Source organism: Euprymna scolopes, chromosome 20 (genome assembly GCF_053919585.1).
Source record: "Euprymna scolopes isolate OS-2025 chromosome 20, ASM5391958v1, whole genome shotgun sequence".
Classification (NCBI taxonomy): Eukaryota; Metazoa; Mollusca; class Cephalopoda; order Sepiida; family Sepiolidae; genus Euprymna; species Euprymna scolopes.
In genome coordinates this window covers 37,731,818-37,750,607 of record NC_136501.1, presented here as the reverse complement: position 1 = coordinate 37,750,607, position 18,790 = coordinate 37,731,818, and the positions used below count along the sequence as shown (strand labels likewise).

The 18,790-nt window shown below is 30.4% G+C and overlaps 1 protein-coding gene across 1 annotated transcript in view; it reads right to left on the bottom strand.

Annotated features, from left to right (window-relative positions):
• Positions 1-18,790, bottom strand: part of LOC145241391 (voltage-dependent calcium channel type A subunit alpha-1-like) — a 1,447,749-nt gene that overhangs the window by 75,645 nt on the left and 1,353,314 nt on the right. Inside the window, exons 46-47 of the mRNA XM_080104315.1 lie at positions 13,638-13,781; positions 2,761-2,859 (exon numbers count right to left, since the gene is read on the bottom strand). Coding sequence (XP_079960441.1) covers positions 2,761-2,859; positions 13,638-13,781 — 243 coding nt within the window. The remainder of the gene's footprint in view (positions 1-2,760; positions 2,860-13,637; positions 13,782-18,790) is intronic.

Sequence of the window (18,790 nt, the reverse complement as noted above, 5' to 3'; positions counted from 1 at the left end):
TCATATTCTTATGAAATATTTTAAAACAATCTTTTACATATGAACAAAAATTTTCAGTGTTGAATCAATATTAAAAGAAAAAAAAATGCCTCTCAAACAGCTTTTAGCATCATTTACTTATTTCACACTAATCAGAAGCAAATTTTTTTTATATTCTAAATTCCTGACAAACTAAATGAAAGCGTCATTCTGCAACTGTTTAAATTTCTGTATTGTATTCCGTTGCAATGTTCAATAAAAATGATTTACCTTTGATAAAGATTGTCTTTACTGTTGAAAACTTCATCTTTAATTTCTATTATCATATTGTTCTGACTGAAACCTTTTTTAAATTAATTAAACTACAGGAAATAAACAATGTTTAAATATTTCAATTTATTGCCTTATTAAACAAAATACTATTAATTTTGTATGCAAGATAAGCAAAGGTTTTTTCTATGATTACTTTGTACTTATAGTTCATTATAAATACATCTTTCTTACATAATATATCTTGCTTTTTTATTTTATGTTTTTAAAGAGTTCAAATCAAATTAATAATATAAAATCATTGAAATTTGCCGTGCAAAAAGCAGATTGAACCCCCCCCCAAAAAAAAACTTTTCATTATTATATTTTCAAATGAACAAATCTGTAATCTTTCTTAAATCTTATAAAAATAAATGTGTACATTCCTCTAGTAAATATGTACATATTAAACCGGATGTTTACATTTAAAAAGTATGCTTATTTAAAAGCACAATGGAGTAAAAAGTAAACAGATATGTTCTTTTAAAAACTAATTTGGAATCTTGCCAATACTATATAAGTGGAATTTGGAATTCGAATGAAAAAATAGACAATATATTGAAATTATATTTCTATTAATGTGATATTAGTAAATACAAACTTTAAGAAATTTTCATAATTGACGAATTTTGATGTAAAAAGTCATGTTGGTAAAGGATTACTTCGATTTGAGTTTACGAATGTATATACACAGGGTGACAAATTAAATAGAATCGTTAATAACATTCACAATCCTTCCTGTAATCTATCCATATTTGGCACAACTAAACTGCAGCCTATGCCTGATATTCATCAAGTTTCAGTCGTAAATGTACAACAGTTGTTTTTCTTTTGTTGCTGTTCAATGATATATTCTAAAGGCGCACCTAAGCGTTGGTAACATACTTGGATGAAACTGGTTTGAGCTGTGATTCTTCTCTCTCTCTTTCTGTCTATCTCTTTCTTTCTTCAGTCCAGGAATAATCCGAAGATTGTTCTGATAGGAATTATCTTTGAGAATCACATCTCCTACTGATAAGACGATCATCAAAATGATCCTGCATTGCATTAAACGATAATAAAACAAAGATTGTTGGACATTCATGCCTATAACATGGTGGACAATCCAAAGTATTGTAAAAGATGATTGTGAATGCTATGAACGATTCCATGGGTACCATTTTTTAAGGAGGAGGAGGAGGAGGAGGAGGAGGAGGAGGGATTTCACCAAATTATGTTCATGAGAAAAGAATACACTAACATATATAATAAGTGTATCAAATATATTATAGTTATTGTCATTTGCTATTTTACATTACACACATTGTCACACACATGTACCCATACAAAAAATAAATTTCCTGAAGTAGATAAAAAAAAGTTTAGATGATCAAATTCATAATAAAATATTTTATTTTAATTTTCCATATAATAATATTTTAAACCCATCTTTGAAAAATGAAGCACAAAGGTTTTTGAAATGTTTAGTAAATGATTACATATTTACTATTAATTCTGAAAGAATATTCAAAATTAACTAACAATGCTAGAGTTGAATACCAAATGTTATTTAAATGAATGTTTCGGACTTAAAAAAGAAAGCTGTTATTTTTTAGATAAGGATTGACAATTTGTATGATTGAGATTATTCAGACTACTATTTTCCTCTTTGTTTGTATATTCACAACATTTCAACCTGTTAAAAATGCTGTTTAACAATCACAGTGACAAACTTATGAAAATTGAAGGGTCAATCCTTATTACAGGTGATAATATCTAAGAATAACATAATAATTAACACTAATATCCGGTCAGGGTTGACTAAACAAGAACAATTAACCCTGGTGGACTGATAAAGAGTTCAGTTTGAAATTTGTTAAAGGTTTTTGAATTCAACATAAAGATTAAAAGTTCGGAAAAAGGCACTTGAAGAAGGTCAGAGGTTATTGATTGTTAACCAACACCTATAGCTGTAATGTCACATGTTCTTGTGGACAACCCTGGAAGGTTCGTAAGTTCAAAAAGATGCACCTAAAGAAGGTAGGTTTAATATGCCGAAATGCTGTGAAAATAACAATCAAGAGGAGATTATTAGTCCAAACAATTCAAATAAAAATTTCAAATCAATCTTCGTCAAGCATATTAATTTCACAAGAACTGACTAATATTCAGTAGAAAAATACTCAGTAAACTTTACGATGCAAGTATAAAATACTATTCTCTTAAACAGAAGAATTCAAAATCGATAAAATCTAATAAATTATAACCAAAAATTTATAAGTGTATTAAATCAGAAATTCCAAAACAATTATGACCAACACCTTCACATATTCAAAATAGATAAAAAGACTTTTTTTAAATCCTGTAAATGAGGAATTATTGCAAAATCTAAAAGCTTTCTATAGAATTTCAAAGAACTGATTCTAACAAAAAAAAAAACAAAAACAAAACAAAAACAAAACAACCTTTCACTTCAAACTAAGATGTTCATACCTGCTGAAACTGAAACTGCTGTCCATTTATTGCAATGCACGGAGAATGAAGTGGAGCATTATGATACTTGTTTCTGGATTCAATCTCTAATGTCTCCACCTATTTGATGAACATAATGGAGAAGAGGTACAAACAACAACTACAGAGTAAACATGGCGTTACCACCACCCTATCACAGAATTAGTTAAAAAGAAAATAAGCTTTCATGAAAATAATGTTGATTTTCGCATTACTAAATGTACAAGTCAAATTTGAAATAAATGCTTACTTTAATGTTAGTGTTATATGTTTAAAACTCTGGATTCCTCTGTTATTACTTTAAATGTTATTTTGTTGGATGAGGTGCCTTAAAGAAGTTTCCAAATTCTTTTTATACAGGCATTTAAAAATGGTGTAGACTCTTGAAAATTCAGTATGCTATTAATATACATCTTATGATATGACTGGCCAATTTTCAGGATTTCAGGTTTAAATGAACAGCTACAGCAGGAATTGGAATACACCATACTAAAGTCTGATTGTTATAGGTAGTGAATTCCAAAAATGCAATCTGGATGTGAGGACACTTTAGAAGAATGATATGCAGTAAAATTCTGTTTTAAACTTGGAAAAATTTCGATAGAAATGCTTCAGACTACTTCTGAACCATCTTGCATGAATCGAACATCAGTTTTTGAGTGGCATAAGAGATTAAAGGAAGGAAGGGAGTCTATAAGAGATGATTAGAGATGTTGTGGGAGGAGTAAGGAAGTCAGAACACCAAAGTTGATTGGTCAAATAAAGAATTTCATCTGTCGTGTGTCTATAGAGATAATAAGTGCACAGTTTGATGTCAGTGGGGAAACTGTACACAATTATTTGCAAGGAACTGAAGATGCGGAAGATTTGCACAAAGGTTGTTTTAATACACCAGCCCACAACTTTATCCTTGTCACAGATTATTTGACCAAGATGGGTATGAAGACAGTTCCTCACCCTCCCTATAATCCAGACCTTGTCCCTATGACTTTTGGTTATTCCCTAAGCTCAAAGAAAACCTTAGAGGCTGTCATTATGAGACAATTGAGGAAATGAAAGCAACTGTGATGAGGGTTATTCACATTCTCATACAAGAGGACTTCCATGGAGCCTTCCAGAAATTGTTGAAACGATACAACAATGCATTACAGTCAGAGGAGATTACTTCAAAGGGTATTTGAGTTTCATATGTTTACTATCAATAAAAATGCTCATACGAAAACATATGGAAACTTATCGAAGGTACCTCATAAATTCAATTTATTAAAAATGATACAGAAAGGAAGTAAATGAGAGCAATTTTACTGTGTTAGCTCAAACTTTTCCATGAAATAATACCACAGGCACATCACAACACCAATAGAAAATTTGATCATCAACTGAATTCCCATATACAACTCTTTTGGGAACTCAAGTCTTCTTTCAACAGTCATCTCTTTCAATTGCACCATGATCTGATTCAAAATGCCCAGTTAATGTAGCAGTTATGCACGCTTACATCAAGGAATAGGCTCTATTCATTACATTAATGAATATGCATTGGAATGTTGGTTTAAAAAAATCTTAAAGTCTTGGACATCCATCTGCAGTTGTCAATAAATTGAAAACATTAATCATGAACAACTGGGGAAATCAAAGAAACTTGATAAATGGATGTTGAGTGCATTTAACAAAAATCAAAGAAGTCATTGGTTTGATGCATTGTCAACATTTCTTTCAAGGATAAGAATTAAACCATTTCTCAATTGTATCTTCATATATAATAAAACATAGATAATAATCAGTGATGACCAGCTCAATGGTTGAATGAGGGCAGAGAGCCGAAACATTTTCAGAAGCATCAGAAAAGAATGTAATGGATTGTTTGGTGGTGTACATGGGAATTAATCCATAGCAGTTTCCTGAATCCCAACAAAATAATGAAAAGAAATATTGTCAGCAAATGTATTTTATATTGACGTTTTGAGTCAAAAATCAACATTATTTTCTTACAGACATAATATTTTGGTTTTAGAAAAAAATCACTACTATCAAGTAAAACTAATGCCATTCTGAGATCTGAAAGGAACATAAAAAGAAAAATGAGGTCAAGAACATCAACAACATGCTAAAGAATTGGGGAAAAAAGAAAATCAACTTCTAATTGATAAGTACTTGAAACGAAATTCCTTTTAAACAATTCTCTAGAACATTGTGACCAACTTAGAAAGAAAATAAAAGTATTGAATAATTCGGCTAACATGCTATAGAAAGTCTATGTTGATACAAATATGATTTGGTAAATGAAAATAAACTAATAAAATCAATCCATTATCATGAGATATAAAACAAATAAAAACGAACATGCTTTTAAAATAAATAAACCATCTTTCTAAGTATACTAAGTCTAGATGGAAGATCTCAGGTAGACATCTAAAGATATAAAATATCAAATAGCTTTTCAAAGGTACAAATTAAAAGAAATGAATTTATAATTCTATACTGACATTTGAAACCAATTTCATTGGATGTAAAAAGGAAGATGATTTTAATTCAAAATGATTTTCATAAAAAGCAACTCTAAAGACTATGCATGAAATGGTATCATGTAGGGGAACAGATTTCACAAATATATTAGAAAGATGGGAAATATAACAGATTTTGTAGAAGTTATTGTATGAGTTAAGTATTTCAAATGCTCTATCTTGTTCAATTGTAATGCAGATGTTTATATAATCTGTGATAGAAATAATATTTAGTATTGTGATGCATATTATTAGTGCAAATACCAATGTGGTCACAGATTTACAAAATAATTGTTGTTTACAAACAATATAAAATATCTCCATTCTTCTAAATCCTGTGATGATGGCGACACAAGAATACATCATTCCATCCTATCAAAAATAAAGATTAAGATTAAGTATCATTGTTTTCATACAAAATTCTAAAGACATTAAGTCAGGGTAAATTATTGCATAGATTAGATATTTTGGCAATGTATACAATTATTTCATTCAAGCTTTATATGCTTTATTCAGAGATTTGAACATATCATTAAATTACATTAACCAAAGAGATTATACCATCTGAATTCAAAACTAGAGAGCTGGATCTATAGGTTGCGTTTATTTGTGGTTAAAAGTCGTCACTGAACAATGAAGAAATGAATGCAACCTGAAAATTCATCCAGATGAGTGTTGACATCTGATTGGAAATATAAGGTATTTTGTTCAAAATGATAAGAGGGAAAATGTATATGTGGGTACTCCATGATTTGTCAGATTAGCAGCATAGCTCAAAATTTGTTGTGGTCTAAAAAAACCCTACCTTTTTACTACTGATAAAATATGTTTTCTGTATAATACAGTAGAACCCCAGGATATTGTGGCCCTATGATGTGTTTTTTCAGGTTACGATGTGGAATACAATGTTTTTCCAGACCCTGGTTCCGGTATTTGCCCCACCTTACGGTATTATTTATAATGTCTTTTGATTATATACATGTGTATTATATACTGTACTGTATTTTGTCACAAATTTTTAATCCCGTATCCCTGGGTTCCACTGTGATTAGAAAGGCAGCTTTTTATCAGCCAATGAACTTGTTTTCTCTTTAACTTTCCAAAAACCAGTCTTTGCCTTAAATTTTCCCACCTCATCAATTAGTGTTATTGCAATGAATTAATAATTTATATCCTTTTGCAAATAAGTCAGACCATTATGATTGCATGATATTGTCATGAGTTTGAAAATATTTTGCTCAATCGTGATGAATAAGAAGGAACCAATTATGCAGCATAATAATACTAACCATCTTGGAAAAAAAATTAAATTAATAAGCAAAGTGTTTGTCCCACTTTTTCTATTTATTGTACCTATTTACAATGCCTCCCTACGGGACAGAGTTAGACACCAGGGTCGTTTTTTAACGTGGAGTAAAGGTACAAAAATAAAAATTGTCTCAGTCGTGAAGGATTTCTCCTCCACTGAAAGAGAACGAGAAATGGAAGTGCCGCATCTGGAGAACAGATACTACACTTTGATCTTGGCCACTTTTTCTATTTATTGTAGCTATTGAAGTTTTAGGCATCCTATATAATACCTAGAAATTCTGTACAATAATTTAGTTTCTCAGTGTTTCATAGTTTCATCAACTAATGAGAACAGGAAAAAAAATGAGGTAAAGATTTAGTTTATGGAAAAAATTTTTTCTCTTGTTCATCCCAAGCAAGGCATAGTGCAATTTGGAAATGTAAAATGCTACTATTTGGGACCATGTTTACAGGGTACTATGTAAGGAGATGAGCGAGATGTCAGTTTACATCACATTTAAAGGCAGTATAGTCAAGGAAGCAGGACACAGCGAGGGAATTTTAAAGTCTTTCAATCCGAGAGAATAAGCTCTAAGTAGAAGGCTTCCTGACATCTAGGGACCTCTACAGTGAAAGGGTGGGGGTTTGTTGCTAAATGAATTTGTCAAGGGTATGTATGCCAAGGGAGTACAAGTGCAAAGAGTTCATTAGAACACATTCCATTAAAATACTTATAAAACCGGCACAGGGATGCAATATTATGGCGATGGGACAGTTGGTGGAGCTTAGTTGACAGTGCAAGACTTATTAGATTAGAGACTCTTTTTTGGACCCTGTTTAAGTGAGAGATTAGTAGTAGATGCACCAAACCAGATGTATCAGCAATACTCCATGCATGGACGAATGATGGCTAATAGAGTATATTCTTAGGTGTGAGTTACTTTTTAGCACTACCTTCTTTGCAGCAGCCTTTGCAATATCCTCATTTTATTTGTTCCAGTTCATACTGTTTGAGAATATTAAGCAAAGGAGTTTGAAGAAAGAGCTCTCAAGTAGGGTGTCATGGTTACTGGTGGTTGAGAGGCTTCTTGTAATTGTTAGAAGAAAGAAGCTTAGTCTTAGTTCCATTAAATGTTACCAACCATTTTCAGACCCATTTCACTATGGACTGGAGGTCGTTTTCTAAGGATTCTGCTATTGCCTTAGATATGTGTACATTAGTTTTTCCCTCATGCCTGTTATAGAGCATTGTTTCATCAGCAAATATAACCCATCTCAGATACAATTTTATCCGGGGGGGGGGTCGTTTATGAATATCAAGAATAATAAAGGTCCAAGGATGACTCCTGAGGTACTCCCACATTAATATTATGCTGTTTGGAAATACATCCATCAAGGACAACCTAGATTTTCGTCTTGTTTAAGAAGAATCTAAGTATAGTTTGCATTCGTCTAGTAATAGTAGTGATTTTTAATTTTCATTAGGAGCCCTTTATGCTAGGGCTTATCTAAGGCTTTGGATGTATCAAGGGTTACCACTCTAACTTCCCCTGTCTTGTCCAGTGTGTGGTATATGTGGTCAAACATAGCTGTTAAAATATCTACAGCAAAACCAGATTGCCTAAATCCATACTGTCAGTCAAAAAGAAGATTAGCTTTTGTGAGGTGGTGGAAAAGTGCTTGATTGATTAATGACTTAGATTTTAGTGAAGAGGCAGAAGTGATTGATAGGGCGATAATTGAGCAGGTCAGTTCTTTCACCAGAATTATATACACTGATACCACAGAGGCAATTTTCCAACTATAAGAGAAGCAAGATTCAGCAAGACATTTGTTGTAGAGTTTGGAAAATACAGGGGCTAGCTCAGCTGAGCATTTCTTAATTAGCATAACCTTGGAGGTTAAGGAAACAGCAAGTTCATGGATCAATAGAAAACTGTCTGTCTGATTATCATACAGAAAACCTATTTTAGCAATACTAAAGCTATAGTTTTTTAAACAATGAATGAGTAGTTTTTTTTTTGTAAAAGAAAACATTTTTTTCAAGGTTTTGAAATTAATTATGCAAACATTTTAAACTGTTAACATTGAAACAAATCTTTTCAAATTATGACCTGTTAGATACATTTGGGCTTATCATAATATTTTTTTACAATTCTAATAAGAATATAATCATCATTTAACAAGTAAATATTTCTGGAAAATTATTAAATAATGTAACTGTAATATTTTCAATTATTATTAACTGTTAATCTATATATTCCTTTTCTTTTAACTCAAAAGGTATTGTATTGATTAGTCAATGATGTTTGTTCAGTTTTATAGTAAAAATAAAAGATCATGTTCTATTTGTTATATAATTACTGCTTTGTTCTAACTTTTTCACCTATGTTTGAGTCAACTTCATAATTCTGTCTTCTTATGAGTATATATATATATATATATATATATATATATATATATATATATATTCAGTAATGTGATTGATAATTTAAAATTCAAATTAGAATTAAATTAAAAATCCGTTTCACATTTCACATAAGTTGAAAAGCTAAAATTAACATCCATATGAATGCTTTGTCGTTAATTATTGATTTCAAAAGGCGAAGAATTAAAAGATACATCTGCCTTACTTTTAATGCTAGGTTTATTTATGGTTTCTTTTACATATATTAAAAACCCTTCCCAATACTTTTGCTGATGAGGAAACTTTGTTTTTTAAAAATACTATATGTAAAAATTATTGTCCGTGGCTTAATGTCTACCACAATAAAAACATTGTTTTCCGAAATGATCGTACAAATTATTGATTTTGTTGTTGTTCCTTCTAGTGAAACGGATTTTTAATTTAATTCTAATTTGAATTTTAAATTATCAATCACATTACTGAATATTAAATTAGCTCTAGGATATTTACTTATCGAGCTTATTATATATCTAAATTACAACAAGCACTTTTTCTTTTCCTGTATTTTAATTAAATTAGTAATTTTACTATTACATTAAAATACACTCTGCTCTTTAGACTATTGTTCTAATCTCCTTTATATATATATATATATATATATATATATATATATATATATATATATATATATAAACATTTAAACAAAAAATTGCATGTTTTTTATTGTATTAAACAGTTCTTTCATGGCACTTAAGAAAGTAGGTGCTTGAGAAGGCCTTGAGCACTCTATAAAAATTTAAACTGGCCAAAAAAAAAAAAAAAGCGATGCTCACAATACTATTAGGTCTTTTGAAGTTTTTAACTGTTTTATTATATGTTTTTAAAGTACAAAATAAATGTAAATCTAAGGATGTATGTATTATCCAGGGAAGAATCAATATAACAAGTAAACAAAAATTTCCAAACAAGGCTACATTATATTTTCCCAAATCAACAAAGGAGCACATGTTTTCATATTACTCATCCATAAATAGACCACCCATGGAATCTTTAATGCAACTCACACTCCCTTCTGTAATCTAACCATATTTGGCACAAATAAATCCCTGTGTATATTCTACTTGTGTCCAAATTTCAGTCATAAATGTTCAACAGACTTTGTTTCAATGGCATTCAATGATAAATCAGGACACTTTGGTGATCAGTTGGAGGTATGGTTCTGAATGGATATCACACTTCATGGACTTTAATCCTCCAGATTTTTATCTTTGGAGTTAATTATCAAAGATAATATTTCTCAAAGCAATCTTGAGGCTATCCCTGAACTGAAGAGAGCCATCAAAATGAAAATCATAGCAGTGCTAAGTGAAGAGTGTGTCAGAGTTATTGACAATTTTACACATTCTATCTAGATGTGTTTATCATTGGATGGTGATAAAATACTGTTGAACATCTATGACTGGAACTTAGTAGACAAGTTAGTTTATTTGTAGCAAATATGTTTTTTTTTAAACTCTTTTTCAATCCAAACAATGCATATTGCTACTTGAAATGTAAGGGGCTACTGTTTGAGATCATGTCTAACAGAGTAATGTGTAGAGTTGAGCAGCAAGATGTCTGCTCATATTATATTTAAACTTCTGCAGATTAGTGCAGCCAAGTAAGCAAGAAACAGGGAGGGAATTCCAAAGTCTTGCAGTTTAAGGGAAGAAACTATTAGAGTAGAAGGCTTTCTGGTATTTAGGGACCTCGACAATGTAAGAATGGGATTTTGCTGCTTGTCAGGTTAGTTAAGAATATGTTTAGGGGACACAAGTGCTATGAATTCATCCATGAGCACATTCCATTAAAGTATTTGTAAAACAGACATAGGGATGCAACACTGCGGCGATGGGATAGAAGTTGGAGCTTGGCTGATAATATGGGACCTATTAAATTTGAGACCTTTTTTGGACCTTGTATAAGAGTGAGAGACTAGTGATAGATGCACTAACACAGATGTGGCAACAATACTCCATGCATGGGTGAATTGTGGCTTTGTAAAGATATAAGATACTCTCTGGTGTGAGTAATTTTCTAGCATGATAGAGGAAGCCCACCTTTTTTGAAGCAGCCTTGGTAATGTCCTTAATGTATTTGTCCCAATTCATCTTGCTGGTTAAGCTGAGAAGTTTGAAGGATGAGCTCTCAGGTAGGGTGTTATTTGTCATAGTAATTGGTGGCTGAGAAGTTTTTTTGTAGTTATTAAAGGAAAGAAGCTCAGTCTTAAATTTTACCATTCCAGTACAAACTGAAGGTCATTTTCTAGAGTTTCTGCCATTGTTTTGGTCAGAGTGAAGGAAGGATTCTGCAACTTTTAACGATTCCATGGATGACATTCTTTTTGGATCATTATATATAATGATATAAAAATGTCTTATCTAAACTTATTCAATATACTCTTTGCTGTATTTAGTTTGCATAATCGAAACTCCTATTTATTTGGATCACTCATTTTGGTTTATTTGGAAGAAACTCACAATAGAAAACTTTCTGATCCGATTATATATGTATGATTATCTTATTTGGGTAAAGATCTGATGCTGTAAAGTATTCACTTTTTATTGCCACAACAGAACATTTTTATAACACTAAGCACCACATAGAAACACAGTTCAGAATTTTGTTTTATTTTCTTCCATCAATGTGGAAAGCACATATTCATATGTTGTACAACAAAGCAGTTCAAATAATTTTAACATTTTATTCAGATATTTTATAGTATTTTGGCCACCTTTCATCTGGTATAATATTATTTATTTGCATTTATCTGATTGGTCTAACATTGAATTATTCTGAGTTTTTTCAAACACCTGTGGCATATTAAATCTTTCGTAATAGCTTATTCATAAACTGAACAAAACTTTTTTGCATTTGTGTTGATTTTTTATCTTGAAACAAAAAGTGATGTGTTTACAATAAATAAGTAGTTAATAATACAAATTGGACCTTTATACTTTTGTAGGTACTACAATGTGTGATCATCAATTATCTTGGTTAGCAGGAAAAAACTCTATAGCCTGGAAATCATTGGAATAATATAATGCTATAGTATAATTTATTTATAATAACTTTTTAGCTGATAATCTTACCAAAATCTCAAAATCTGTTTATGAATAATATGCAGAAAATAATTGTCCATAGGTTAGAAATAAAAGAGAATTCTGGATCATTAGTAAGCAATTTTACAGTAATAATAAGAATGAGAAAAGAAGGCAAAAAAAAAAAAAAAAAAAAAAATATTTGAATCTTAAGAAAATTGTGCTTTCAAAATGTGAGTGAATCTCACAAAGCAAAGTGAACAGAATCAATATTTAATATAGAAAAAAGTTTAGCATGCCAATGTTTTGTATTTGCAAATAATTTAAATGCATAGATAAGTGCAAATGTACTATAAATTATTAAAAGGTAGACAAAAGAGGATTTAACCAGATATAGAATTAATAAATTTTAAAAATAACTTGATATATTATTTAAACTTACCTAATGAATTTTAGCCAAAACAAAATAGCTAATGCATTTTTATTGTATCAAATTTAAAATATAAAGAATTGAAAACTATGTATGTAACATGCTAATAAGGAAAAATACTTAATAATGATTATTATAATAATAATAATAATAATAATAATAATAATGCACTGTTAGTAAAAATTTGCTGGCTAATCTAAAGCTGTGAGAAGACTTTACCAATAAGCATCCGCAAAGTGTAAAGAAATTATGATGCAGAAGGCAAGCCAAAATGTGAAAAAAAAAATAGAAGAATTAATGTGCATAATTTCTTGAAGAGATGATTAAATTCATTCATCAAGACATTTAATTGAATTATCGTCTGTGCATGTAGTGATTTGAGTCATTCAAAAAGATTGCCTGTTTGATTGGCATTGACAAAAAGTAGAGTACCTTACCATGTAGATGAAGCAACATGCAGATTTGATCCGTGCATTATTTTAGAAAAAAGTTCTCATCACATGGTTGAACATTCAAAAGTCAAATTGAAAACATGTTGGGTTAAAGAATATCAGTTTCATAAACCTGTTCCCAGAACTTACTTGTTCAGGTTCAAAGGGTTTCAGAGTAAAAAATTGCTACAAGGATAAGACATACTAAGATAAATTTATTTTGGAGCTAGGCTAGCTACAAGAAGAAGAGATCTGTGAAAAGAAGCTAGACACAGTAAACCAAAGTGACATGCATTATAAATAAACATATTTCAGGAACCATGATTGTAAAAATGAGTGCTAATACAAGGGAATGTAACCATTTGTTAGACACTAAAACAATTCTTTAATTGACACACTTGCAAAGAGATAAAACCTAAATAGGGTAAGAAATAAAGGATAAAAACTATAGTCGGCAAATAAAATATTACACTGATCATAAGTAAAACATACTACAGGCTCACTGCACTTACACTAGTGACAAACTGGTAGGAGAAAAAGGTGTTTTCAACTACTCGTTTCTCAAGCAATTCAAAATGAACGAAGTGCATAAATAATTTGTGATAAAATGAATTTGGATGATGGACAAATGTAGGAGGATGGAGGCAGACTGGTGGAGCTTCAATTTCCAGATGCAAGATATATGTGCTAAGGTGATTGGAGTGGATTCAGTCATACCTGATTATAGTCCTCCTCATAATCTTTACAATCTTCCTGATACTCTTGATATTCCTGATAATCGTCTTTATAATCTTCCTCATCTCGATATTCCTTATAATCTTCCTCATCATGATATTCCTTAATATCATCCTCCCAGAACAACTTGAAATCAGAAAAGTTGGACAGATCAGATACATTCAAAGTTTCAACAATAAAGGAAAACAACGATCAGCTGTACAGGCTGTCCAAAGTTTTAGTATTCTTGTACAATAATAAGAATAATAATAAGATAACGGGGTAAGCAGGCAGGCAGGCAGCTATTTATATTTACTTGGTATAGAGGGAAGGGGTCACAAATGTCCTTTCTAGTCTAGTTAGTGGATGGGAGCTAAACATGCGAATGTCAAACCATGCACACGTGTAAGTTGGTCAGTACTGATGAACATTACTGTTCGTGTGTTGAAAACTCATCACCAGAAAATTCACACCATTTAGACGAGGTTACAAGAAGAACAGAAATTATGTAAAAAATCTGGTAAGAAAAAATTTAAAGGACAGAAAAAAAAACAAACAAACCAGAAAATAAAAGAAAAATAAATAAATAAAAAAAAACAATAAAAAACAAAATAGAAATGAGGTACAAACTCTCTAAACTGTCTATTAAATGAACTAAATTGAATATTCCTTCATTGCTGAAACATGACTGGAATGAAGTAGAATAAATTCTCTGCAAGACTTCCCCCCCCAAAAAAAAAAGAAAAAGAAAAGAAGAATGGGAAATTTAAAAGTATAAAGGAAGTAGAAACTTGGCTCAAAATAGAAACATATTGCCCTCCAAAATTGTGAACAAGAGTGACTTTTGAAGACAGAAGAAAAATTTTTTTTGTATCTATTGCAATCTGACAAAGACGACAAAAGTATGATTAGGACAAAATTGGAAAAAATCTCAACAAAAAGTAAATCGAAAAACTAAAAATCAAAAACAAACTATTTCATGCAAATAATAATAATTCTCTTCAGAAAAAAAAGAAAATCATTCATTCTTCAAATAGCTATAGGATATTTGCTTTGTTTTTAGATAATTAATTAGATGCAGCATTATTTGAGAAAAGTAAATTTGTCACATTAAATTAAAAATTAAAATAAAAGAATTTTTAAAAGCCAATTTATTGTGGTAGGAGCCATTTTAATAAAATAAATCTTAATTTTATAAATTATGTTTAGTAAACAAATTTTTTATTTTGTGAATCCTAAATGATGATTGTAAAAAAAAAAAAAAAATAATAATAATAATAATAATAACAACAACAACATCAGTTATGTAAAAGAATTGCAGTAAAATAATTATGTTGTAATAGAATAACAGAAAAGTAATATAGTTAAAAAATATGGTTCAAATGTATAAAAATATTTGTAGTTTAGAATTATGGTAAATTTATTTGTAAAAAAAGGATTATGATTAAACAAAATTAGAAAAATTGATTTGATTTTTGTAACTGAGCAAAATATTAATGCATACAATTTTTGAAGAGTGATAAATAACCTCTAAAAACTTTTAAACTATATAGCAAAAAAAAGTTTATTACAAAAAACATCCAAATTGGATATGAAAGCTTAAAGAACAACTTTTATTATGATAATAATTGTTTTAAATGGTTGTATGAGTAATTCTAGATGATTTTTCCTTCATCTTATTCCTATAATTTCCTTCACTGAGCTGTTATTCTTCAACTGTGAAGTAGTATAAATCAGAAACATTTCTAACAAAATAGATCCTACGTTTCTGAATTTTGGAGATGTGGATGGATTATTTGCATTATTTTAATTTTTCAAACAACTGTTCTCATCTTGAGTGTTATTTTCACAATGCTTAGGTTGATGTAATCCCCGACCTTCTTCCTCAATGCAGGCGACACTCAAAATACAATTGTGAATTACTTAGAACTTCTACTCAGTCATGGCTGATGGAACAAGAGCATGCTACCCCTGTGGATTAAATAAAAAGGCTCTATTCAAAATTCTGTGCAGATTTTTTAGTTTGATCAAATACATATGAAGAAAGTTGGAGATTACATTAATCAAAATATTGTGAAAATAACACTCAAGATGAAAACAGTAGTCCGAAGAATCCAAATAATAAAAACAGACCCTTGTTTAAATTTTGTCAGGTGTAGTTTTATTAATCATTGTATACTTTCTCTTTAAACTAATATGTTCCTTCTGTCTTTGGAATTTTATTTTTATTTAATATTTTTAATGTAGCCATGTAAAATTATGCCTTTTATATTTTTATTTATTTTATTATTGTGGAGGGGGGGGGTCACCGCTTATCAAGACCTGGAGGTCACTCAAGGATAAGAGTTAAGTGTTAGGTAGATGGTGAGACAACATGATCAGTAATGATGGAACTTGGTAGGATTTAATTATTTAAGAGGATGGCTCAAGAGGAACTTATTTACATTAGATTTGAAAATGACCATGCTATAGTCAGCCAGGAAGCAGCCCCACGATATTGTGTTCCACAGATGACCAGTTGTAAAAAAGAAACTGTTCACTGAATTTTCATTTAGTTTTAGGCACAGATGGAGAGTGAGAGAAGCTGTTAATAGTTGTAGCTAGACGAGTATTTGTTGTGAACATTTTACGGGGTAGGAGGCATAGTCGATCACCTACCATAAAAGTAATGATAGAGTAGAGACAGACTCACAAGGTCTCTTCTGTGAGAAAGACAAAAGTAAGAAGATGAAAAAGTTCTTGCCTACTCAATTGACGATTTTGTACCCTGCCAATGCAGAAAAGGGTACTCTTAGAAGAGTGGCAACAGTATTCCATCATCCATCATCAACATATGTGGCAACAGTACTCCATCTTACGACATATTTAATTCTTTTGTTCTGGGCAAAAACATTCTTAATAAAATTTCAGAATATACCAAGCACCCAGGAAAGAATGAAAGACATCCAATTATAATTTTAAAAAATAATGACAAATAATGAATATGACAGAATTTTAGTTTTAATCATTACATCAAATAATGAATAAATAAAAACGGATCAAACAAAATATTAGATTGAATCTCAAATTCACTATGCAAACGTGAGATATGCATGATTGTGTGTTTTTGTTAGTTACTTTAGCACTGTTAGACCTAGACAGGTGTCATTTTGTAGGAACGATTACCTACATATATATTGTCATAATAAAATCATATTTATCTTTTTTTTATGTAAAGAATCATGAAAGAGTGTGAACTCTCACTAAAAATATCTTTTTCTCTGATTAAAACCAAACATAAATTATGCAAAAATTATATGTAGCAGAAAATGATCTTAGCAGATTTCAATAATTTAAAATCTGAGGTTTTAGTTCCAATAAATTAAAAACTTTCTAAGCCCATAACTTCAGGTATGTAAGCTGTATTCTCATACACTTTTTCTCATAGCAATATTTAAAAAAAATTTTTTCAAAATAAAACAAAGCAGGCAGATAGGCACACACAAGCACTCATACTGTGTATTTAGGTAGCAATTATCCATTTAAATATGCATTGTTAAAAGATGGCTTATTCTGTCATTTCACTTTTCAAATATTTTTTTTTATTGGGTGCTATTCAAATTAATATAATTTGATTTTTCACTCATCTGCATTCTTTTCAAGAATGAATAAAACAAATTCAGTCCAAAATCAATAATGTCTTAAAGAGTGAACTGACAGATTATGTCTGTTTTGGTTTTTGTATATCATCATACATTCACTCACATGCACATATACACGCAAGCAATTAATATATGTGTAAAGTTTCTGCTACATTCATCAATGGCCAGCACCATGAGCCATACAAAGCAACAATAAAAGTTTGAAACATAATATTTTATACTAACTGATATGTTTTGTGTTTCAGATATCAATATATTTATTATATACGAGCAGTGAGATCCAAAGTTACCCGGGACTGAATGAGGATCAACAAATGTTTGATACTCCCATATTTTATTGTCATCAAAATTGGTGAAATTGCCCAATTTTCAATCAAATTAATTAATCGCCTGCTCTGGGTGGGGATCCACTGCGGTGCATCAGGAGGAAGCTTTATATGTCTCCCTACAGTGACCTAGTTCACAATACATTGTAGTTAACATTGCATTGTAAAAAACCTACTGTTGATTAAAAAAATTATATAATAATTTGAATTAAAGTTTATTCAAAATCAAATATCATGGTTCGATTGTGCTCTAAATAGAAACATTCATTTCGAATGCACCCCTGTCATATATCAAAGAACCTACAATTGATTTTATATACCGGACTTTTCTACTTGTGCAGTAATAAAACTTCTCAAATGCACTTGTGATCTTAGGCTGTATAAGACGTTAACTAGTCAAAATCTTCTGTTCCTTCTTTCATTGGATTTTTTCGATTATTGATTATCAATACTTTTTGAAGACATTCTGATACAAAACCTATCTAAGAACATTGCCGAACACATAAAGTACATTTGTGTGAAATTTCAAAAAAATCAGCCCAGCAGTTTAACAGTCTATAGGGAACGAACTCACATGCCCACATATACATACACACACAGACATAGTTCCTTTTATACAATAGTAGAAGCTTTCCATTTAAGCATGACCTGGGTGAATGAAGCATTATAATTGTTGGAGCCTAAAAAGAGCCATTATTATAGGTGGACTTAATGAGCACCAAACTGTCACAAAGTCCGGAATTTCACTTTCCACTGTTAACCGAATAATTGTCCAATTCAATGGAGATTGAAAATATACAATATCATATAACTTCAGTCGATCAGGACCCTTTGACACGAGATATCCTTATTAATGATTATAGTATTTACTTATGTCATGTCTGTATATATCCCGAGTATAGTGCACTCTCGTATGATAACACACATTGATTTTTGTTGGTCATCTTTAGCAAAATGTGAATAAAGCAGGTTTGCTACCACTATATATATATATATATATATATATATATATATATATATATATATATAAAATAAATACATAAACTCAACATCTGTCTGTGTATGTCTGTACACAAATAGGCTTCTATATGGTTTACTATTATACTAAACTAACCACATACAATTATAAAAGCAGTATCAAGGAGCAAAAATGGGTCTGATAAAGTCACTCTCTACCAATGGGGGTGGA